The sequence below is a fragment of the Meyerozyma guilliermondii genome, genomic scaffold (assembly GCF_000149425.1).
Source record: "Meyerozyma guilliermondii ATCC 6260 scaffold_1 genomic scaffold, whole genome shotgun sequence".
In the NCBI taxonomy this organism is placed as follows: Eukaryota; Fungi; Ascomycota; class Pichiomycetes; order Serinales; family Debaryomycetaceae; genus Meyerozyma; species Meyerozyma guilliermondii.
The window spans coordinates 1100257-1121918 of NW_001809800.1; the positions used below are offsets into that span (position 1 = coordinate 1100257).

The following is a 21662-nucleotide window of genomic DNA, read 5'->3' on the forward strand; positions in this document are numbered from 1 at the left end:
AAAAGAAAAAGTTCCAGAGAAAGCACGGGGTGTGAAGAATGCCTTTAGGAAGAAGTTGCTTGCTCATTTAGGAGCGGTTGAAATAGACCAAGTTGCCCAAAATGTTCCAGGACCGGATCTTGCCAAAGCTGCAGCGGATGAGGTCTCACTGCATGCCGAGTCAGAACTGGATTCGGATGACGAATACGCTGGAAGATACAATTCTCGGCGCATAAGAGCGGGTCTGAATCCGTATTCACAACCAGACGAACCAGAGGAACCTGAAGATAGCGAAATTGACCACTCCACATAGGGCTTGTTATCGGTTGCAAATCAAGTAGTGCATATAACAATCTCATCTCCATATTTTTTTTTAGCGCTCATCGCGGCTTCGAGTAGTAGTACCCTATACCATGAGAGTAAAGAAACCGACATCCAAAAGGGTGACGACCCGCATGCGGGAAGGTATCAAAAAGAAGGCTGCCGCTCAACACAGAAAAAATAGAAAAGAAGCTAAGAAGGACGTCACATGGAAGTCGAGAAAGCCAAAAGACCCTGGTATTCCTGCAAGTTTTCCATATAAAGATCGGATTATCAGCGAGTTAGAGGAGAGTAGAAGAGCTGATAAAGAGAAGAAAGAACAGCAGAGGCTCCAGAAACAATTGGAGCGCGAGGAGGCTTTGGCTAGAGGCGAAGAGGTAATGGAAGATAACGACGAAGACGACATTGACGATGGTAACGGACTTGGAGCATTGCTTGAATCTGCTCAAAAAGCAGCCAAGGAGTACGATGGAGAACCCGAAGAGACTTCTGATATGGAGGTATCTGACGAAGATGTAGAGTACAATATCAGCGAACCAGAAATCGACGAGGATGCCAAAACTGAATGGGAACAATCTCGTAAATTATACGATAAAATCTTCAAGAATGTTGTTGAGGCTTCCGATGTGGTTCTATATGTCTTGGATGCAAGAGATCCAGAAGCCACCAGATCTCGTAAAGTGGAACAAGCTGTTCTTCAGAATCCTGGTAAGCGGTTGATCTTGGTGTTGAACAAGGTTGATCTTATTCCTGCTCCAGTTTTGAAACAATGGCTCAACGTTTTGAAATCTTCCTTCCCAACCGTGCCGGTGAAAGCATCAATGGGCTCAACCAATTCCACCTCGCACAACAAAGAGCTCACAAATTCGATCACTGCCAAAAACCTTCTTCAAGCATTGAAAAGCTATGCAGCAAAATCAAATTTGAAGCGTTCAATTGTTGTTGGTGTGATTGGGTACCCCAATGTTGGAAAGTCTTCTATTATCAACGCCTTAACTAACAGACACGGAAATAATGCTAAAGCTTGTCCGGTAGGAAATCTCGCAGGTGTAACTACCTCGATGAGAGAAGTCAAAGTTGACAACAAATTAAAGATTTTGGACTCTCCTGGTATTGTTTTCCCCGACGAGTGGTCTCTGGCTAAAAAACTGAGGTCCAGTACTGAAGCAAAGTTGGCACTTTTATCGGCAATTCCTCCCAAGCAAATCACCGATCCTTCTTCTGCAGTGAAGCTTCTTTTGAAGAAATTTTCTCAGGATCCTCAAATGGCTGATGGCATGAAAGAGTACTACCAGCTTCCCCCATTACCGTCTTCGGACCTTGAAGAGTTTGCAAAGCACTTACTTATTCATGTTGCGAGAACCCGAGGTCGTCTTGGTAGAGGTGGAGTTCCCAATTTGGAATCGGCAGCGTTGGCTATTTTAAACGACTGGAGAGATGGTAGACTTATTGGTTGGACCATACCAAAGGCTTCTAAGGCCACTGACACCCCAGCACCTGATGCCCCAAAAAGTTCGTTGAGAGGAGAAGTTGAACCACCAAAGGTTGCACAAACTACGGTTGTTTCTAGTTGGGCTAAAGAGTTTGATTTGGATGGATTACTCGGAGACAACTTTGGTCTTGATAACACAGAATAATTAGCATCGGAAAAGAAAGCATAGGAAAATTGTGTAGATATATGTACCATTGCAATTTTCAGTACCGATTGGAAATTTCGCAGTCGCAAAAATATTCATTTCTTTGTGCTAGTATCTTGTGGATGGAGGTTGCAAAAAACGACCGCGTCCGAAGTAAAGATGGTTTTTTAGCAACCGTCAAGTACGTAGGATACCTAACCGATATATGGGGTGAAGAATTGGTTGTGGGGGTGGAATGGGATAAACCAGAAAGAGGAAAAAATAGTGGAGATATCAAGGGCAAGCATTACTTTCAAACTGAAATTGCTGGTGCTGGATCGTTTCTAAAGCTAAATTCAGGCAAACTAGAGTATGAGCGACTAACATTTGCTCAAGCTCTATTGAAAAGGTATGGAAAGCAAGTGATTAAAAATGAAACAATTACGTTCGGAACAAAAACAGCGGAGAATTATGGGTTTGACAAACTAGGTGATTATCAAGCCCATTTTGAAACCCTCTTGTCGGTCTCTTTGGATGCAAGTAACGTGGCAATTCCATTGCTTGAGGGAGAGAAAATTGTTGTTTCAAGGCTTAAAAATCTCAAGTACTTGGATATAAGTTTTTCGCTCGTCAATCTGTTGAAATTAGTTTGGGAAGTAATTGACTGCATTCCAACGCTTGAGGAGCTCAGCATAGGCGGTAATAGGTTTTTTGACGTCGAAGATGTATGTTTTTGTGGTGGTTCACCCCATGAACTGTTGAAGATTCTTCGACTCCCAGCATCCAATTTTCCGTTCAAGATTCTACCTTTGATATTAAAGAAGTTCCCCAATATCGAAGAAGTTTCACTTGCAGGCAATGGCTATCAAGACTCGGACTTGAAGAGTTTGAACATCTCGACTTTGAACCGACTTGATTTGTCATTTAACAAGTTAACCACCTTTCCTTCTTCCTGCTCCAACATTCCCTCCATAAACTTGGAAGGAAACTTGATATCTTCTTATAAACTAGGAGATATCTCGTCAAAGTCCATCGATTTAAGAGGCAACAAAATAGCCGACTGGGAGTTTTTGGACCAACTCTCAGAATCAGCAACGCAGCTTACAGATTTACGCATTAATCGAAATCCTCTCTTTGAGGAAATGTCAATTGATGAGATGACTTTCCTAACAATGGCACGCTTCAAGTGTGGTCCTAATGGACTTGAAAGTCTCAATGGGTCGCAGCTCAAAAAATCAGAGATTCACGAAGCAGAGTTGTATTTTATATCACAAGTTCGTTCTGGCAGAGCTCATATAAACCAGGATCGTACTCGCTGGCGAGAAATATCTACGAAGCACAACATAGAAGACTTCACTACGATTACAAAGTCCAACATTAGCGAACTAGCAAAGAAAAGAATTCAAATTCGTATTCGAAACGGTGAAAATGTGAAAGTCAAACAATTCCTCATTGACAATACAGTTCTTCGCTTGAAAGGAGTCGTTGCAAGATTATTCCATGTATCCGTTCCCGATTTTGAATTATACTATTTTATAGATGGTCTTGAAACCCAGGAGAAGCAATACCTCGATGATGATATTGCTTTGCTCGACAGATTCAGTTTTCGGCAAGGTCAAGAGATATTTGTTTCGTTCAGCTGATTGACATTACTCGGTGAAATCCCATAAACCATCACCAAGATAGTGAACCAATTCAATACCAATGCCCTTGTTCTTTTCTTTGATTTCATCAGTGCCCATTAACAACTTCCCAATGGCCAAAGCATGTTCTTTTCCCTCAGCATATATCACTACTATGCTGTTCTGTGGTAATGGCTCTTCAGGCAACTTTCCTCCAGCAGAAGTGAGTCCAGGCGACATCACATTGGCTCCAGACAAGACAAACTTGATTGCTCCACGATCAACTTGTACAGAAGGAAATCCCTGAGGATACTTGTGTACGGTCTTCAAAGTGGGAATGAGATCGTCAAAGTACTGGAATAACACCACCTCTCCATCTAAGGCATACAATTGAATTTTGTCTTCACATTTGATCAAAGTTAACTGTGACTTTTTCGGTATGACATTGTCTATGGCAGGCTCCAACCCTTCGTACTGGTCAACAAATTTGGCCTTTAAACCTCGTTGAGCAGACGACTTGATATTGGAACGAGAGTGAACATCTTCCTTGGTGAATTTTTTGAACATGATGATCACTTTCTACAAAAGTCGATTTTTCAATTAGGGTCCGAGATTACATAAGCGAATATAGCCCTAGATTTTTATCAACCAAATGTCTAGGTTTATAATTACAATACCACCATAGGCACGAGCCAGATGTAATCGCACTCAAAGGAAACCGTGTTTGCTTTAGCCCCTTACAAACATTACCCAAATTGAGAAAAGTTGCATCCAGCTCAAGACCTGAAAAGCGAAAGACAAGCCGAGCGAGGCACGAGGCATCTACATACTACAGTGGAAAAGTTTGTTATTCCTTAAAGACAGGCAATGTCCTCACTGCAAGTCCCTAAATGGATTGGTGACCCCTGAAAAAGGTGTCATTCAATGAAAAAAAAAAGTTCCAAAAATTCCCTGGACGCAGATACCACAAGGATACCACATCAAGGAGCTGTCAGGTTGTAGTTTTCAACTAGCAAAAACATGATCTCGGACGAATCCTCACTGATACACGTAATATCCCTGCATAAAGATGAAGAAACAGAGGTGGATGCGATGCTTTTATAGCAGCAGACGAGTGCCGGGTAACCGAAAAGTTTCTGGAACAAAAAATTCAAGATCAGTACACCTACACTGAAGGATAAATGCCATTCATGATATTCATTATGTCTTAGTCGGGAACAATTACTTCAGATTTGAAATCCTGAACAGTTATTGATTTGTAGTTCGAGATTAATTTGCGTGATTCTTCGTATTTCATTCTTCTTATGCACTCCAATACTTGTAAGTAGCTGTGGTTTGCAGCCAGAAAGCGAGTGGTAAATTGTTGCAGTTGGGCAGTAGGATCGTAAAACAGAACCATGTCATTGGCAGACAATTCTGTATAATGTGATGTGTAAAGCTCCAAGCGCTCCTCCTCGTTCAAGAAGCCTGATTCAGGCGAGAAATTATTGGGGTAAAGTTCTTCCTGCTCCAAATTGAATTTGTCATTGAACGACAGAGTAGTATTTGCAATCTGGAGAAGTTCATCATCTAGGCCGTCGTCAAAACTGTCCTCTTCATTATCATCAGTTTCTGGTAAGCTAGTGTGGTGAGACTGTTTGGGATGGTCTTCTTGGTGATCACGAATGAAATCCTTCAAGGTCGGTTGACGACTCACTTTACGAACGCCAAGCGAAGCAGCATTTCGCAGTTGCCTTGGAAAATAGTCTGGCGCTTTGGTCGAACCTTCTTTACGGTAAGAAGTCTGTTCCACTTCTGATTCAGAACTTGAATCATCGGGTTGTAGTATTTTCTCCAAGGTGTCGTTTCCCGAACTTGGATACTCCTTTTCTTCAGTCGCTAACGGCTTGGCTTCTGGATCGACGAGTTGATGAGCAGACCGAAATCCGGTGACCACGTTGTCTGGCATAAAGAATTGTTTCGCAGGCTTTTTTGTCACCTTAGTGGTGGCTCGTTTCGAAGTTCCTTGAGTCATATATGTGGTAGCAATACGGATAATTTCGTCCTCATCTTCCACCTCTTTAATCTCATTGTTCTCTTCCGGAATCTCTATGAATTGTCTCTCCACTATTGGTGTGAACGACTGAGGTATTATTCGATTGCGAGGCAACAAAGAGATCATTTTTCCAGCCATAATGTGTTTTTGAATGTATTCATACCCACCCATGGCTTTGTCAAATTTCAGTTCTTCATTGCCTGAAAATAAAAGTAGGACTTTTCCGTCTCTTTTTCTTCCTGTTCGACCCATCCGTTGAATATTTTTTATTGGAGAACTGGTTGAGTCATAACATACTATGAGATCGACCTCTCCAATGTCCAAACCCTCTTCTCCAATAGAGGTAGCAACTAGAACATTAATGTCGCCCAGTCTGAATTTTTTCACAATCTCTTTTTGCACTTTTTGACTCATACCTTTCGCCTGTGCTACCTCAGACGTTGACCGAGCAACATAGGGACGAATCTCTTGATTTGCTTTCAGTTTTCTTCTTTTTGGACTTGCCTTTGCTCAAGTAGGCATCTTCGTCGAACTTTTCTTTCTCCTTAGCTTGTCCAATAAATATGTGAGGTTTCAATCCGTGTCCAAATTTTTCAATTGCGTTTACAATGTCTAGAGCCGACAGGCGAAACTCTGTGAATATGATAGCCCTCGATCCTAAGGCATCACAATGCTCACCAAAGACAGCCAACTCGTTCATTAAAACCTCCAACTTAGGATGGTCTGTTCCTTCCCCATCACTTGAAAGAGCACGGCATTTATCGCGGAGAGCCATGATACTGGGATGAAAATAAAACTGAACGGCGTTCTTGTTCTTTGAGGCTTTTTTCTTATGTTTTGTAGTAAACTCTCGGTGCTTTTCAGAGAAATAGTCATAGAAAGCCTTGATACCGTAAATATTAAGTCGCCTGAAACATTGTCCTGCCACATTCAACAACTGTAATATAAAATAGTTTGCCCATTTCAATCCTTCTGGAATAGTGGGATCAGCCTGTATGCGCTTCTGAGCTGAAAGCACAAGAAATGCATTGATCTTCCTTGGATCAGTCATGTCGTAGATTTTGCGCTGATTTGCAAGCTTCAAGACCGGGGAAATAGCGTCAGCTAGTAACTCTTCGCATTCTCGGATATCTAGAGAGCTACCCACAGAAACTCTTTCAATTCGTTTTCGCTTCATGTACTTGGAAAATGTCTATGCTTTCTTCTGTTCTCACTTCAACCTTCGAAATGTTTAAATTGTCAATAACTTCCTGAACACCCTCGACGTCTGATGCCGGTGTCGCAGTCAAGGCGAGAATACGATAGGAGGAATTGAACCGGTTCAAGAATTTGGCAACATTGTTGTATGCATAATTTCCACGAGCTCGGTGCGCTTCATCAATTACAAGCAACACTATCGACTTGGGGTTCACAAGGCCAGAAGCAAGGTCATTTTCGACCACTTGTGGAGTGGTGAAGAACACCGATTTGGATCTCCATATTTCTCCTCTGTTTCGTCGAGTCTTATCCAAAAGAATTGCCACGCTGGAAGAGGGAAGTCCCGTTATTCCGCAACACGCCTTGATTTGCTGAGCCACCAATGGCCGCGTGGGAGCCATAAATATGATTTTTGATTGAGGAAACCATCGGTAGAAATTGAGCATTACTGTGCTTGCAATGAAGGTTTTACCCAAACCTGTGGGAAGCGCCACCAAAAGATTGTCGTAGAATGCCCTTTGAACAATATTGTACTGGTAATCACGTACTTCCAAGTTGGTAGGATAAATGTAGGTGGAAAGTGAGTCGTAGTCTATTACATGATGGCAATTATTCGAGCTTTCCTGAGATGTGTTTGGAGTCTTCTTTGAAGTTGCAGCCGCCTCGGATTCTCGAATCTGGTCTATATCGATATCAAAGTCATCAAAATCAGAACCGTCGGCATCGCCTACGTTCATGAATTAGTGGTGAGATCGAAACGCGCGCGACTGAAAAATCGCATCGGTTTCATTAGTGAAGGACAGAATATGTACACAATTACGATCAAGAAAGAAGATAAGAGTGGCAAATCTGAACAAGAATAACATTGAGTAGATTAAAATCTTAGGTTTCTTCAAGTTGCAGATCTCGGTCTAGCACTGCAAAAAATACATGTAAGTGCCGGGTATTGCCTATATACGTTCCACGCTTACACGGCTATTCAAATCTTCTAACGCCGAAACGGTGCTTCATGAAAACAAAAAAAATCACTCAACTCGTTCAACCCTAAGTTGTGCCGACCGTTTGAACCGATCGGGGTCTTGGGTGCAGGAACGAGAATTGGTGCACTGGATGTAGTTTCCAACAGGCTTACTGATATAGCACCATTTAAGGGTATGCGGAAGATGTGTTGACTATTAGGCACTTCTAGTACACCACCAGCCTTTTATAGCTGTTCCAAAGCTATTTTTATGAACAAGAAACTCACCTTTAAATAAATCGTAAGCCACCATCTATATCTGGTGCGGCTCATCTCGTGCGAAAAATGCCTCATTTTGCAGCCGACCTTGCATTATACTCACCAGTATAAATAGTATGGTCTACGACTCCAGGGTTTCAAAACGATGGAGTCAGATAACCACTCAATTAGCTCGGGTATCACCAATAAAGCATCTCCCGTCGAGAAGGCTTCTGAAAGTGAAGAAGTTCTCCAGTACATAGCCACCAATGAAAAAGTCAAGCGGGTTGTAGACGATTTACTGCGAGATGCTGGAGCCCTTGGTGAACTCGAACAGCCTTATGATATAAAACGCTACCAGTCACACCCAGACCCTCATACCGACGTACCATGAAAAAGATAAATGGCATTACCCGCATTGACCAAAAAACTGGGTTAAGAATAGTTGAGTTTGTAGAAGATGACAAGCAGAACCCTAAGAATTTCGGTACCGGAAGAAAGTGGATGATTACCGTGGTGTTGGGAATAATTTGTTTTGTGGTGGCTCTTGGATCTGCCATAGTAACAGGTGACTTGGAGGGACCAGCGGCTACATTTGGTGTTTCTGAAGAGGTGATTATTCTTGCCTCAGTCACCATGTTTGTGCTTGGTTTTGGCTTTGGACCATGTATATTTGCTCCGTTGTCCGAAGAAGTTGGAAGAAAACCAATTTATTCGGTTACTCTCTTTTTGGGAGTCATATTTATCATCCCCTGTGGATTAGCACAGAATATTGCAACCTTACTTGTGTGCCGTTTGATTGATGGTCTCGCATTTTCAGCACCCATGACATTGATTGGGGGTTCATTGGCTGATATGATGGAAAGATTCCGAGAGAGGAAAAGCCATGGCTATTTTTTCAGCAGCTCCTTTTTCTTGGTCCGGTAATGGGTCCCATTTTCGGTGGTCTTTTGGGAGATTTTGCACCCACTTGGAGATGGATTTATTGGTGCTTTTTGATCGTTGCGGCGGTATTTTATGTCGTGTTATTGATTCTTGTACCTGAAACTCACGCCAATACCCTCTTGAAGAGAAGAGCCAAGAAATTACGCAAACAAACCGGTGATGAAAAGTATCGCGCTATATGTGAACTTAAAATTAGAACCCTTCAACAAGTGGCCAAAGACTCTCTCTTAAGACCTTTTGTCTTGTTAAGTGAACTCATTGTGTTTTTGATCACTTTGTACATGTCTGTCATTTATGGGCTCCTTTACATGTTTTTCTTTGCTTACCCAATCGTGTACATGGAAGGTAAAGGATGGTCCGCTTCCAAAACAGGAATTATGTTTATTCCTATTGGAGTTGGAGTGTTAGCTGCTACCGCTGTAGCACCCCTAGTCAACAAGGACTATAATAAAAGGGCACAAAAGTACCGTGATCGTGGAGAAATTCCACCCGCTGAACTTCGGTTAATTCCCATGATGATTGCTTGCTGGTTTATTCCTGCCAGTTTATTCAGTTTTGCTTGGTCTTCCTACCCCCTGGTGTCATGGGCTGGACCATGCTTCAGTGGATTTGGAGCTGGAATTGGTTTCTGTACTTTGTACAACCCTGCTAACAATTACATTGTCGACTCATACCAGCATTATGCTGCTAGTGCATTGGCCGCGAAAACTTTTGTGAGATCTATTTGGGGTGCTTGTGTCCCATTGTTCACTATCCAAATGTATCACAGATTGGGTTATGAATGGGCTACCAGTCTCATGGCATTTATAAGTCTTGCATGTTGTCTTATTCCATATTTGTTTTTCTATTATGGAGCAAGGATTAGAAAGTTTTCTAGGTATGCCTACTCGCCTGACCCTAAAGATAGCTAAATAATTTAATACTAATTTTCAGTAAAAAGTTCGATGCTAAGATGCACCGAGAAAAGTTTATTTACTATTCCCAACAATAGCTTCGCAATATCCGTTTATAGACTCCGCAATTCTATTTCCGCATTCTCCACTTGGGGTTCCCCGCCAGCTGCATTCTTCCAAGCCGCAATTGAAATTGGAGGTAGTTCTCCGACATTTTTTTTATCATTCCGCAGCCCCCACTTCCCAAAGCGGAATGGCTACCGACGATAAGGTTACGAGCGCATCGCGGATTAATTGGCCTAGCCGAAATTTTTTTAGTTTAGGTTAAAATTAGGAACACCGAATATGGCGTTGAGGTGCGTATGATACGAGGAGCAACCTTATTAGCAAATACCAGTGAAATCGGTTTTTTGAAACTTGACGGATTAATCTATTTGCAGCTTCTCCTCAACCGCGCAGGTCTCTCCTCAACTGCGCGTAGCGGCTTTCCACCAATGCAGGCGAAGGAAAATTATGCACGTCCGTGCGGCACCCACGCGCACTAAATAGCGAAAACACCGATGCAGGACCAACGGGTCGTAGGGGAAACTGACAGCGCGGCTGGGCGCTTCCATCCCCTCAGCCGAGCCATGTGAATGATTGCGAAAAAGACGAGAGCAACATGGCCACAGTATCGGCGGAGCGGATAGGGTACAGGGGTTAAAGCTACAAATTGATTGAATAGTGAACGTCCAATGGTGTATTATGCTGTTGTAGTAATTACGCTCTAATATCCAAAAAGTCATAATCAAAGGGCCGGCCATTGATTATCTCTCGAGAATTGACAATATCGCAAAACTTGACGGATTTGCGTTTGCCAGTAGAGGCTGTTTTTAATGAAGATTTTAAATCGGAGTCTTCAAGATCGCTCAACGACAGTGACCATGATAAATTAGTTAACGATAACGAGCTCGTGTGTGAACAAACATCGTCTTCGCTTTCACATCTTTGCAAATCGTTGTTGTGGAGATTTTTTTCGGTGAGTTGTGGTTCTGGAACCAACTCGAATTTCGAATCATTAGTGAATTTGGGGCCGTAAAGCCATGTGATATCTTGGTCTTTATACCAATTGATTTCGCTGGGAGGGATCTCTCCAAGGCTTTTGATCGACTTGTACCATCGCCTCCAGCACACATTTTCTAGCCGGCGGGAAATGGTGGAAGGAATGATAACGGAAATATCATCTTGATAGCATCGGATTGACTGGGAGTTATTTTGTCTCCAACATTGGTACAAATGAAAGTCATCAATGGTCTTGGGATCCATATAGTCAATGTTCTGATCGAACGAAGGACCCACAGCCAAGGTATTGATATCGTCAAAGGAGTATAACATGGAAGTTGGAAGGCGGTATAAAAAACACGCTTATTTTTTTTGGATGGAATATATGATTAATTCGTTGATATCTGGCACAATTTTGGTATTTATAATGTACCCGTGAAATAAAAATAACCTTTTATCGGCTTATAATAAACAATAGTTTGAACAACAAGAGTCGTCGTCTCCTCTTTATACCAGTCATCTATCGCCGCGCCGCATCCCCCACCAACCGTGGAGAAAGGAGGTGCATATGCATGCCGGGAAGTGTTTCCGAAAGTGTCATGTGCGGGTTGCCGCATCGAGCCCAGAGGGGATACCGAGGCGTTGCACGCAATAATTGCCGGCGGAATTTTAGAATCGGGGATGCTGCACCGAAGCACGTTCGGATTAGTTATAGCGATAAAAATTACGAATATTTGAGAAGTGAAATTTTTTTAGCCACCAACAATCCGGAATTTAGAAAACCTGCGCTTTTGACACTTAGTCATGTGGAAGTCGGAATGCCACTAAAGTATGTTGTCTTGTTTCCTCATCTAACTCCGAGGCTGGTTTGCCCTCCACCCGAGATTTCCCGGGGATATTCGCGCGGTCCGCCTCACGTCAGCTTTGGCGAAGGCTTGGTCAGCATTTTTCAGCCACCCACGACAGCCCCATTTGTCGGAGCCGCCGTAGCCGCAGCCACCGCTTTTGATGCCGCGCGGTAACTCACGTGACCTCGCTACATCTCCACAGTCTCAATTTTGATGTTTTACCACTTGATGCATCATGTCCAAACCGGCTCACACAGGTACTCCCATGAGTCGTGAGTCTACGAGCAGCTTCCAGCGTACGGGATCGCCTCCTGTGCCGACGCTGAGCTCTCCAAACTCTACGCAAGATTCTATTCATGGCACTTTGAACAATAAAGACATCGATTTTAGGGCCGTTTCGAAACACTTGGTAAATCAAGAAGATACTCTTAAACACCAAGGAGGTGACGTGGCCCGTCACATATACCAGCAAATGGACCACGTATATCGGAATGAAGACCAGCGACCAAAACGAACAAGAAGCTCTTCATTTTCTACATACTTGGATGAAGCTCGCAGAAGAGAAAGTACTGCTAGTGATCTAAATGTTCCCGGTGGATTCCGCCGTGAGTTTCTCATTAATAAGTCCTTGAAGGAAAACCAAGAACCTCCAAACTTTCTCACCAGCAATTTTATGGAGTTTTTGAGCATTTATGGTCATTTTGCTGGTGAAGATTTCAATGATGAAGACGATACTAATGAAGATAACTATGATGAAGTTTTCGATGAAGAATCTCTGTTATTGGGCGATCGAAGACACGGACAATCGAACTCCCAACCTCGAAAACAACCAAAGGGTTCAGCATCTGTTGCCAAGACATACTTTTTGGTGTTTAAAGCACTTGTGGGTTCCGGAGTTCTCTTTCTTCCTCGAGCATTTTGCAATGGAGGACTTGTTTTCTCCATCTTCACACTTTCCCTCTTCGGGTTCTTGACATTCATGTGTTACATTATACTCATCAAGACGAAAAAGATTTTGAATTTGTCATCGTTTGGTGAATTGGGTTACAAAACTTATGGTAAACCACTCAAGTTTTGTATATTGATCTCGATCATTATTTCGCAAGTGGGGTTCGTTGCCACTTACATCTTATTCACGGCGGAAAACATGACGTCGTTTTGTCGCAATTTCCTCAGCATAGACAGCCCTTACTTGACCACAGCAAACATTGTCATCATTCAATGTATTTTCTTGGTTCCTCTCGTTTTGATTCGAAACTTGGCCAAATTATCACTCATATCTTTAATATCTTCGGTGTTTATTGTGGTGGGTCTTCTTATCATCTTTTACTATTCCGGTCTTCAACTTGCTGAACAAGGATTGGGTCCCAATATTGTGAACTTCAACTCCAAGAGTTGGTCTATGCTCATTGGTGTTGCAGTTACGGCATTCGAAGGAATAGGATTAATCTTACCAATTGAAGCCTCCATGGCCAAACCAGAAAAGTTCCCTCAAGTTTTGTTCATAAGTATGGTTTTGATTACCACTTTATTTGTTTGCATTGGTACCATTGGCTACACTGCATTTGGAGAAGAGGTAAAGTCGATCATTATTCTCAATTTGCCCAACGATAGATTATCGGTCAATATGATTATGGTGCTCTATTCGTGCGCCGTATTTTTGACGGCACCGCTTCAATTGTTTCCTGCAGTCAAGATAGGAGAGTCCACTCTTTTTGGGTTTCTTGTGTCGGCGGACTACAAAGGTTTCAAAGATGAAGATGGTAGATTGTACCATGGTTCAGGAAAATACTCTACCAACATCAAATGGTTGAAGAATTTGTTCCGAGCCTTGTTTGTCATCGTGATATGCACGTTGGCTTACGTCAATTCAAAGAACATCGACAAGTTTGTATCTTTCAACGGCTGTTTTGCATGCATTCCATTGGTGTACATTTATCCTCCACTTATTCATTTGAAAACCTACCAATATGACAAACAAGAGACTAAAGTGGGTAAGTTTTTGAAAGTGTTTGATGTGATTCTTGTGGCAGTGGGAATTGTGGTGGTCACCTACACAACGTACCAGATTCTCTTTCTCAACTAGCTAGAATAACCGACAGATAGAAAATAATGAGAGAAAATAATTGAAAAAAATATATTTTATAGACAATACGCAAATATGGAAATAACGCAAAACGCAAGTAACGCTCAACTACCCTATTCACTTGTAAACTTACCGTTTTCGAAGATCCGCCCATTTTTCAGCTTTTCCATTTTCGAATCTTACCCATCTTAATTCGCACCCATTTTCCAGTATTCGGCTCTGTTTTCGGACCTGCACACAGTATCGTATAATCCCCCACATCATGAAGAGCAGACTTTAACAACAACAATGCCTCCTCGCAAGAGGTCTTCTGACGGCGATTCAGGAAAGGTGTTATCGTGCCAAAGATGTCGCATACGAAAAGTGAAGTGTGACTTGAAGATACCTTGTACTAATTGCAAAAGATTGGGTGTAGAATGTGAACGGACTTCCTCCGACATGAGAAAGAAACGTCCTCCAGCATCTTATGTGGTTTCTTTGGAAAGACAGGTGCGACTTTTCACCGGCTTCTTTGAGAAATTCAAGTCTATGGACCCAGAAAGCAGAAAAGCTTTTCTTGAGTCCAATTCGTTAGAAGAGTTCTTGAACGAAACAACAGAGCAAGCAGGAATGACACCTTCTCCAACACAAAATGGTGCTGAAGCAGCAGATAACATCGACGATCCAGTACCCACGCGATCTGTTTATGGTCCTATGTCGGTTTACGATAGCGATATTGCTTCGAGACATCAAAGACTGGTGAAAAAACGAGAAACGGCGATGATCAATGCACTTAATAAAGATCCCGATATCATTCATTGCTTGAAATTGTTCTTCACGTGGCAGTATCCCGACCATAATATGTTCGTTTTTCGAGAAGCGTTCTTGATAGATTTCTTTAACCCGAAACCTGCTAGTCTCTACTGTTCTCGAGTACTTGTGCTCAGTATATGCTCTTTGGGAGCACGAATGTCTGATAACGAGCTGGTATTCAAGAAATCAAGAAAGTACTACCAGGAGGCTCGTGACATACTTCTTGCGCAACTCGAACAACCTTCCATAACTTCTTTGCAGAGCTTCTTGCTTCTAGCTTTTTACGATATTTGCAACGGTTCCAACGCTTCAGGGTGGATGCTCTCAGGAAATGCTATACGGATGGGGTTTGATTTGGGATTCCAATTGAACCCAGAAGTGTGGTTTGTACGTTCACAGAGCGATTTGAGTCCTCTAGATGTGGCTATTCGAAGCAGAATATATTGGGGCTGCTATATGGCTGACCATTTTATTAGCTTGGTACTTGGACGTCCGTCCTTGCTTAAAATATCTGACGCAACCATACCGGAAACAGACCACCTTCCAGACTTGGAGTGGATTGATGATTACATGTATAGAGGTCCCAATGACGAGGGAAAGCCTCGCAAGGAAATGTCAAAGATTTCTGGAACCTTACGAAATATCACCTCGCTCACGACAATCTCAGAGAACATGCTTAATGATATCTTCACGAGAACGGAAAATGATCCAGACCTTAGTAATAACGAAGATTTGAATCTTGCGTCTAGGTTGGACAAATTGTCAGAATATAACTATCAGATCAAAGACTGGAAAAGGAAGCTACCAAGTGACTTGCAATGGGACCGTCGCTCGCTTGAAGCAACGGGAGAAGACCCAACTTTGCTGACAATACGATACTATTACTACATTTTGGTTCTATGCCTCAATCGTCCTTTTGTGGGTATAGATGTGGCTATGATCGAGGAACATCATTTGGCTCCTGCCGTGGTATGCATGGAGGCTATAGAAGATTTATACGCTGCTATTCGGCGATTTAAACAGATCCATGGAACTCGACGTATGTCGATTTTTATCGTTTACTGCTGCATTCTCTCTATTTCAGCACTTTTATTGATCAATAGAGACAAGCACATTGTCCCAAAGAAGAGAGAATTATTGCACTTTTTCATGGATATTCTTCAAGATTGTTCAAAAACATGGAAATTGGCAGAAAAATCTTACAAGTTGATCAGGTTAAAGCTTGGTTACGACGATGATTCCAATCCCTCAACAAACAGCCACGAAAGTATTTCTATTCCCAAAGTACCACTGCATAAAAATTTGACATCGGTCGACCTGTCAGCTCAACCTTCTCCAGCTGTACAGATAACCGACCTCGGTGGTATCAAGACTGAAGACCCTTCGAGCATTTTGTCTTCGACATCGGTGGAGTCTTACAATTCTGAGAACCAGCAGCTACCAATTAACTATAATGAAGACCTAGGCTTTTTTGGTGGACCTCCAGTTCTTATGACATCTGATCTATTCAACGAAGATTGGGAGTCTCTCTTCCCAAACGATATTTATAGCAAAGAGATTTAAGCTTATTTGTACTAAATTGTATATACGTTAACCCGAGTTAGTTTTGGCCAGTAATTCTGCCTGTTGGACCAAATTTTCAGGCAGATCCATCACATCAAGCATTAATTCGATAACTCTGATCTTATCATTCTTGGCGAACTCGGGGCTTGAAAAAATGTTGTTCAAATCTTTGATGGTATTGATACGAACATTCTCAATATCCTCTCCTCCAAAAGTCTCCAAGAGTTTCTGGTGTTTCCAAGGCTGAATATTGTTGTATTCTGCGGTTTCGCCGTGAATGAGTTTCTCAATAGTATAGCCTGAATTGTTCAAAATGAAGATGTATGGCTTGTTCTTGTAGCGAATCATAGACGATAACTCTTGAACAGTCAATTGCAAAGAACCGTCTCCAACAAACAAGATAACTCTATTCTTTGGATCGAACTCCTCAGCAGCCATTACAGCACCACAAGCAGCACCAACAGAGTAACCAATCGAGCCCCAAAGCACCTGAGAAATACCCACGGCATTTCTTGGAAATTTGGTTTGGATGATACCGAACGACGAAGTTCCAGTCTCAGTGATAATGGTATCACCATCACGCAACCAGGTAGAAAGAGCAGACCACAAGTAGTGCTGGGTAAGTTTGGAGGCTGGTTCCACATCTTCCTTGGGGAAAGGGTCCTTTTTAATTTCAGCAGGTTTATAGTTCTTGATGGCTTCTTTGAGTTGAGAGCTCTTCAAAATCTTGTTCAAAACCTCTTTCATTCTGACATTGGGGTATTGAGCCTTCTTGATTTTTGTATAGTCGGAGTGGAACTCAACCACATTGCTGGTTTGATATGAGTAAGAGAAGGAACCAGTGTTGAAGTCACTGAGCATAGCGCCCAATGACAATACCAAGTCTGAGCTTTCGACCGCCTCTTTGGTTTGAGGGTAAGACAACGTTCCAACATAAGTTCCCACAAATCTGTCGTCGTCTTCGTGGATATGGCGTGAGCCCTTGGCCATTGGTGTAAGAGCAAACTTGAATTTGGTCAACTCAATGAGCTGTTTGGCTTCACGAGTGCAATCGTGTCTAGCAGCACAAGCATCCACCAAGATAACTGGGTCTTTGGCATTGGATATCATATCCAAAACTCTCTCGATAACCTCGGCTTCTGAACCCTCATCATTCTTGGGCAACGACAAGTCAAGAGGTTTGTCCAACGACTCAATTGGAATCTGAACGTCAACCATATTGGTTGGGAATGCCAAGTAGGTGGGACGCTGGTTCACATATGCCTCTCTGATACAACGGTCGATCTCAGCAGTTGCTTGCGATTCATCATGAAGAATCCCAGTGGTCTGAGTAATATGAGCAGACATATGTCTAAACACATCGAAATTTCCGTTCCCCAACGTATGGTGGAGCAACAATTGCTTCTGCTGAGACGCAATTGAGGGAATTCCAACAATATGGACCAATCCAACATGCTCAGCATACGCACCCGCCACCCCGTTGAGAGCAGAAAGTTCACCCACACCAAAAGTTGTCACAAGTGCCGCGAGCCCACCGGAACCATCTCCCATGGCACTCTTGATACGACTGTACCCATCAGCAGCATATGCGGCATTCAATTCGTTGGCGTTGCCTCTCCACTGAAGTCCGTCAACTTCATCGATCTTATCGAGCAATGTCAAGTTAAAGTCACCAGGAACCCCAAAGATGGAATTGAGTCCTATGGGCGCTTGGTGGAGTCTTTCGAAGAGATATCTTCCCACGCTGATCGTTTCTGGCATTTTTTAGGTGGTTGCTGAAAAGAAAAACGGAGCTTCTATTTATCTGGCGCACCTGCAGCTTAATTGCTATGGTGGTTGCAGGTTGCATACGGACCGAATATGCAAGATGACAACAAAGTGATGTAAGAAAAAGAGAAAAGAGAAAGAAACAAGAAGAACCGCCATTAGAAGGTAGTATTCTTGCAGCAGGTCTATGGCTAGAGACCAAGGGAGAGGTTGCAAAAAAATAATGATCATGCCCAGGATCGAACTGGGGACGTTCTGCGTGTTAAGCAGATGCCATAACCAACTAGACCACACGACCATTTCTGGAACTAGAACCATTGCTAGCCAACATCAGGCCTATAGAGACTGTAACCTCAGCTATATTACATTTATTAGTCGTCTCTCCATATAGAGTCATGTACAAAGAACAACCAACTGAACCGGTTCCAGCTGGAAATCACACCTATTCCACAATACACGCTCACCATCATTAATTTGAGAAACTCCATGTTTTTGAGTGCACTGTACTTGTGTTCGAAAACGTCAATTAAACTCACAAGAACCACCAATGGCACCAATCCTAGTATGTAGCCGTTTATAACTCTCTCCAACAAGTAGCCTGAGCGCGCAACAGCTCGCTTTGGGATCCTGGAAACATTTCTGAAAAGGTAGTAAAAGATTATCGACCACAATAAAGTGAATACCACTTTGATGAGCCATTCCTCGCTAGTAAAGATCAAGGGGAATAGCGAAACGTAACCACAGCTTGCAAGCAAGTTGAAAGCGCTGAGTAGCTGGCGGTCCCGAGTAACCACAAATGTCATTGGGAATATTATGAGTAGTATGGCCTTTTCATGAACATGCCAACCGAATAAAAACGAGGCAAAACCACACGAAGTGAGTGCTCCCACAAACCTATGGAAAGTGGGTTGCAAAAATAACGGGATCAAGGCCATCACTTGGTAGAAGAGTGTCAAGATGAACGTCATTTGTGGAGTGATTGTGGGAAGTATAAAAAACCCGTTATCTCCAATTAATCCTCTTGTAGACAGCCTCAATTTCTCTGTGTCTTCAAGCAAGCTCGGGTTAAATTTGAAGGTTTTTTGCAAGGCAAGCTGAGTATATGGCACTCTTTTATACACCTGGATAAGGACCCTGTCAAAGAAAGAATAAATTGCCCACATATTAGGGGCCCAATAAGCATGGTTGAGACCTCTGCTAAATGGGAAAAGACGTTCCATCAACGCGGGCATGACGTCAAAGTAAATGAACGGACCGAAAGCCACGGTAAATACTGCAATAACCACAGATCCCAACTTGAACAAATTTTTCCACCGTACTGTGGCCAAAATTCTGCTTGGAAGGTTCTTTTTGTTGGGATTGAGGTTCAAGCAGTAAGCACGAAGCAAGAACACAAATACTGCCGGCGCAAGATACAAGTATATGTGTTTGAAGCATAAAAGAAGCGAAAACCAGAAACCACACATCAAGTATTTTTTCAACCGGGCACTATTGATCATCATGATGAAGAATCCGTACATCATACCATTATACTGGAAATGAATATGATCAATGATTAAAAGTCCAGGTGACAATACCAAGCTCGCAGCCACCACAAAGTAACGTCTGGCTTCACTACGGCCATTGCTAGAGTCCACACACCACTGGAGGGACAAAAACAAAACAATCTCACTGACAATTACCGATAATCTTTGAAACATTACCGTTGGTAGACTGTAAACGCCTTTCTCTACTATAGCCAAACATCCATCTCGCTTGACGAAATTAGGAACAAGATGAGATAACACCCATTCGAAGTATGCAAAAAATGGTGGGTAATCTAGAGTCCATTGACTCGTGTTTTCAACGTACCATTTTGAAACTGGTAAATTATACGTGATCGCTAACCAATTTCGATGAACGTCAAAATCAGTCGAATGATATCCAATGGAAAGCAATGCCTTTATAGCAAGGGAAACGATCCAGATATTCCATAGTGAGTACCGAGTGGACTCTGGAACAGTGGCGCTGGCACTGGATGACATTTTGGTGTGAGATCACTGGGTGATATTTTCCCACTCTGAAATATACACCAGTGCCGCTCCAGAAGTATATATGCTCACCGAAAGCAAATTGACATCAAGAAAGCCTGGCTAGCTCAATGGCTAGAGCGTGTGACTTTTAATCACAAGGTTGCGGGTTCGACCCCCGCGTCGGGCTCTTTCTTTTTTCCTTTTTTTTTCGCAAACTCAAAACCTGCAGATAGCACACTAAAACCTTGTTCAGCCAAAAATTTCAGTACCTCGAAATGCCTGAAGAACCTGTTGACTCTGACGCCTCCAAGCTTCTCGAATCGTTGTCAATCAACAAGCAAGGCGATTCCGCTCCCATAAAAGATGAGAAACCCGTAGTCGAATCGGAAAATAAAGTTAGTGATGAACAAAACAGTGAACCTACAAAAGAACCAGAAACGAAAACCGAGACTGAAAACAATGATTCCAACTTGATCTCATCGTCTTACGAAGTGCAAGTGAAGCTTGCGGACTTACAAGCCGACCCCAACTCTCCGTTGTACTCCGTCAAATCTTTTGAAGAACTTGGATTATCTCCCGAATTATTGAAAGGTTTATACGCCATGAAGTTCAACAAACCATCCAAAATTCAAGAGAAAGCATTGCCTTTGCTCATTTCTAACCCTCCAAAGAACATGATTGGCCAGTCTCAATCCGGTACCGGTAAAACTGCCGCGTTTTCCTTGACGATGTTGAGTCGAGTTGATGTAAACGATCCCAACACTCAATGTATTTGCTTGTCACCCACCAGAGAACTCGCTAGACAGACTTTGGAGGTGATAACGACCATGGGAAAATTCACCAAGGTGACCACACAATTGGTGGTTCCACAAGCTATGGAGAAAAATCAAGGTACTCAAGCTCATATTGTGGTGGGTACTCCCGGTACTCTCTTGGATATGATAAAAAGAAAGCTTTTGAGAACTGGTAAAGTCAAGGTTTTCGTCCTAGACGAGGCAGATAATATGTTGGATGGACAAGGTCTTGCAGCTCAGTGTATCAGGGTCAAGAAAGTACTTCCTACTTCTTGCCAATTGGTATTGTTTTCTGCCACTTTCCCCACCGAAGTGAGAAAATATGCCGAGAAGTTTGTTCCAAATGCTAATTCTCTCGAATTGAAACAGGAAGAATTAAATGTTGATGCAATCAAGCAACTATACATGGATTGCGACTCCGAGAAGCACAAGGCCGAAGTGCTTTCTGAGTTATATGGATTATTAACCATTGGATCTTCAATCATCTTTGTGAAGACGAAAGCCACTGCCAATTACCTCTATGCCAAAATGAAAAGCGAGGGCCATGCTTGCTCGATTTTGCATTCAGATTTAGACAACAGTGAAAGAGACAAATTAATCGACGATTTCCGTGAGGGAAGATCCAAAGTCTTAATCACGACAAATGTCCTTGCTCGTGGTATTGACATTGCATCGGTGTCGATGGTGGTGAACTACGATATTCCTGTCGACAAGGACGACAAACCAGACCCTTCTACTTATTTGCATAGAATTGGTAGAACCGGTAGATTTGGCCGTGTTGGAGTTGCGGTTTCGTTTGTTCACGATAAAAAGTCATACGAAGATTTAGAGCAGATACGGTCTTACTTCAATGACATCGAGATGACAAGAGTTCCCACAGACGACTGGGATGAAGTGGAAAAGATTGTGAAGAAGGTACTCAAAAAATAGTTGAC

At 42.6% G+C, this 21662-nt stretch overlaps 13 protein-coding genes and 2 non-coding genes across 15 annotated transcripts; 7 read left to right on the forward strand and 8 right to left on the reverse strand. All coding sequences in view use genetic code 12, as the record gives it.

The window, feature by feature from the left end:
• Window positions 1-392: 392 nt before the first annotated feature.
• On the forward strand, window positions 393-1937 carry PGUG_00628 (RNA-binding GTPase; the record flags this gene model as incomplete). Its single annotated transcript, XM_001487201.1, has 1 exon — window positions 393-1937. One exon carries the CDS (start codon window positions 393-395, stop codon window positions 1935-1937), a length of 1545 nt encoding a protein of 514 aa, XP_001487251.2.
• Window positions 1938-1978: 41 nt separating this feature from the next.
• On the forward strand, window positions 1979-3559 carry PGUG_00629 (uncharacterized protein; the record flags this gene model as incomplete). Its single annotated transcript, XM_001487202.1, has 1 exon — window positions 1979-3559. One exon carries the CDS (start codon window positions 1979-1981, stop codon window positions 3557-3559), a length of 1581 nt encoding a protein of 526 aa, XP_001487252.2.
• A 6-nt stretch (window positions 3560-3565) lies between these two features.
• PGUG_00630 (translation machinery-associated protein 20) lies at window positions 3566-4105 on the reverse strand (the record flags this gene model as incomplete). Its single annotated transcript, XM_001487203.1, has 1 exon — window positions 3566-4105. One exon carries the CDS (start codon window positions 4103-4105, stop codon window positions 3566-3568), a length of 540 nt encoding a protein of 179 aa, XP_001487253.1.
• A 640-nt stretch (window positions 4106-4745) lies between these two features.
• Window positions 4746-5987, reverse strand: PGUG_00631 (uncharacterized protein; the record flags this gene model as incomplete). Its single annotated transcript, XM_001487204.1, has 1 exon — window positions 4746-5987. The coding sequence occupies one exon, from the start codon at window positions 5985-5987 to the stop codon at window positions 4746-4748; it is 1242 nt and encodes a 413-aa protein (XP_001487254.2).
• Window positions 5988-6006: 19 nt separating this feature from the next.
• On the reverse strand, window positions 6007-6750 carry PGUG_00632 (uncharacterized protein; the record flags this gene model as incomplete). The annotated part of the gene is made up of 1 exon (XM_001487205.1): window positions 6007-6750. One exon carries the CDS (start codon window positions 6748-6750, stop codon window positions 6007-6009), a length of 744 nt encoding a protein of 247 aa, XP_001487255.2.
• On the reverse strand, window positions 6731-7507 carry PGUG_00633 (uncharacterized protein; the record flags this gene model as incomplete). Its single annotated transcript, XM_001487206.1, has 1 exon — window positions 6731-7507. One exon carries the CDS (start codon window positions 7505-7507, stop codon window positions 6731-6733), a length of 777 nt encoding a protein of 258 aa, XP_001487256.1.
• A 1405-nt stretch (window positions 7508-8912) lies between these two features.
• On the forward strand, window positions 8913-9842 carry PGUG_00634 (uncharacterized protein; the record flags this gene model as incomplete). The annotated part of the gene is made up of 1 exon (XM_001487207.1): window positions 8913-9842. The coding sequence occupies one exon, from the start codon at window positions 8913-8915 to the stop codon at window positions 9840-9842; it is 930 nt and encodes a 309-aa protein (XP_001487257.2).
• Window positions 9843-10583: 741 nt separating this feature from the next.
• Window positions 10584-11198, reverse strand: PGUG_00635 (uncharacterized protein; the record flags this gene model as incomplete). The annotated part of the gene is made up of 1 exon (XM_001487208.1): window positions 10584-11198. The coding sequence occupies one exon, from the start codon at window positions 11196-11198 to the stop codon at window positions 10584-10586; it is 615 nt and encodes a 204-aa protein (XP_001487258.2).
• Window positions 11199-11948: 750 nt separating this feature from the next.
• PGUG_00636 (uncharacterized protein) lies at window positions 11949-13799 on the forward strand (the record flags this gene model as incomplete). Its single annotated transcript, XM_001487209.1, has 1 exon — window positions 11949-13799. The coding sequence occupies one exon, from the start codon at window positions 11949-11951 to the stop codon at window positions 13797-13799; it is 1851 nt and encodes a 616-aa protein (XP_001487259.2).
• Window positions 13800-14087: 288 nt separating this feature from the next.
• TEA1 (Tea1p) lies at window positions 14088-16154 on the forward strand (the record flags this gene model as incomplete). Its single annotated transcript, XM_001487210.1, has 1 exon — window positions 14088-16154. The coding sequence occupies one exon, from the start codon at window positions 14088-14090 to the stop codon at window positions 16152-16154; it is 2067 nt and encodes a 688-aa protein (XP_001487260.2).
• A 27-nt stretch (window positions 16155-16181) lies between these two features.
• On the reverse strand, window positions 16182-17915 carry PGUG_00638 (alpha-keto acid decarboxylase family protein; the record flags this gene model as incomplete). Its single annotated transcript, XM_001487211.1, has 1 exon — window positions 16182-17915. The coding sequence occupies one exon, from the start codon at window positions 17913-17915 to the stop codon at window positions 16182-16184; it is 1734 nt and encodes a 577-aa protein (XP_001487261.2).
• A 230-nt stretch (window positions 17916-18145) lies between these two features.
• PGUG_05977 lies at window positions 18146-18219 on the reverse strand. The gene has a single exon. It is a non-coding gene; the product is annotated as a tRNA-Val (tRNA).
• Window positions 18220-18292: 73 nt separating this feature from the next.
• Window positions 18293-19945, reverse strand: ALG8 (dolichyl-P-Glc:Glc1Man(9)GlcNAc(2)-PP-dolichol alpha-1,3-glucosyltransferase; the record flags this gene model as incomplete). Its single annotated transcript, XM_001487212.1, has 1 exon — window positions 18293-19945. The coding sequence occupies one exon, from the start codon at window positions 19943-19945 to the stop codon at window positions 18293-18295; it is 1653 nt and encodes a 550-aa protein (XP_001487262.2).
• Window positions 19946-20047: 102 nt separating this feature from the next.
• Window positions 20048-20120, forward strand: PGUG_05954. The gene has a single exon. It is a non-coding gene; the product is annotated as a tRNA-Lys (tRNA).
• Window positions 20121-20208: 88 nt separating this feature from the next.
• On the forward strand, window positions 20209-21657 carry DBP5 (ATP-dependent RNA helicase; the record flags this gene model as incomplete). Its single annotated transcript, XM_001487213.1, has 1 exon — window positions 20209-21657. The coding sequence occupies one exon, from the start codon at window positions 20209-20211 to the stop codon at window positions 21655-21657; it is 1449 nt and encodes a 482-aa protein (XP_001487263.1).
• Window positions 21658-21662: the final 5 nt, after the last annotated feature.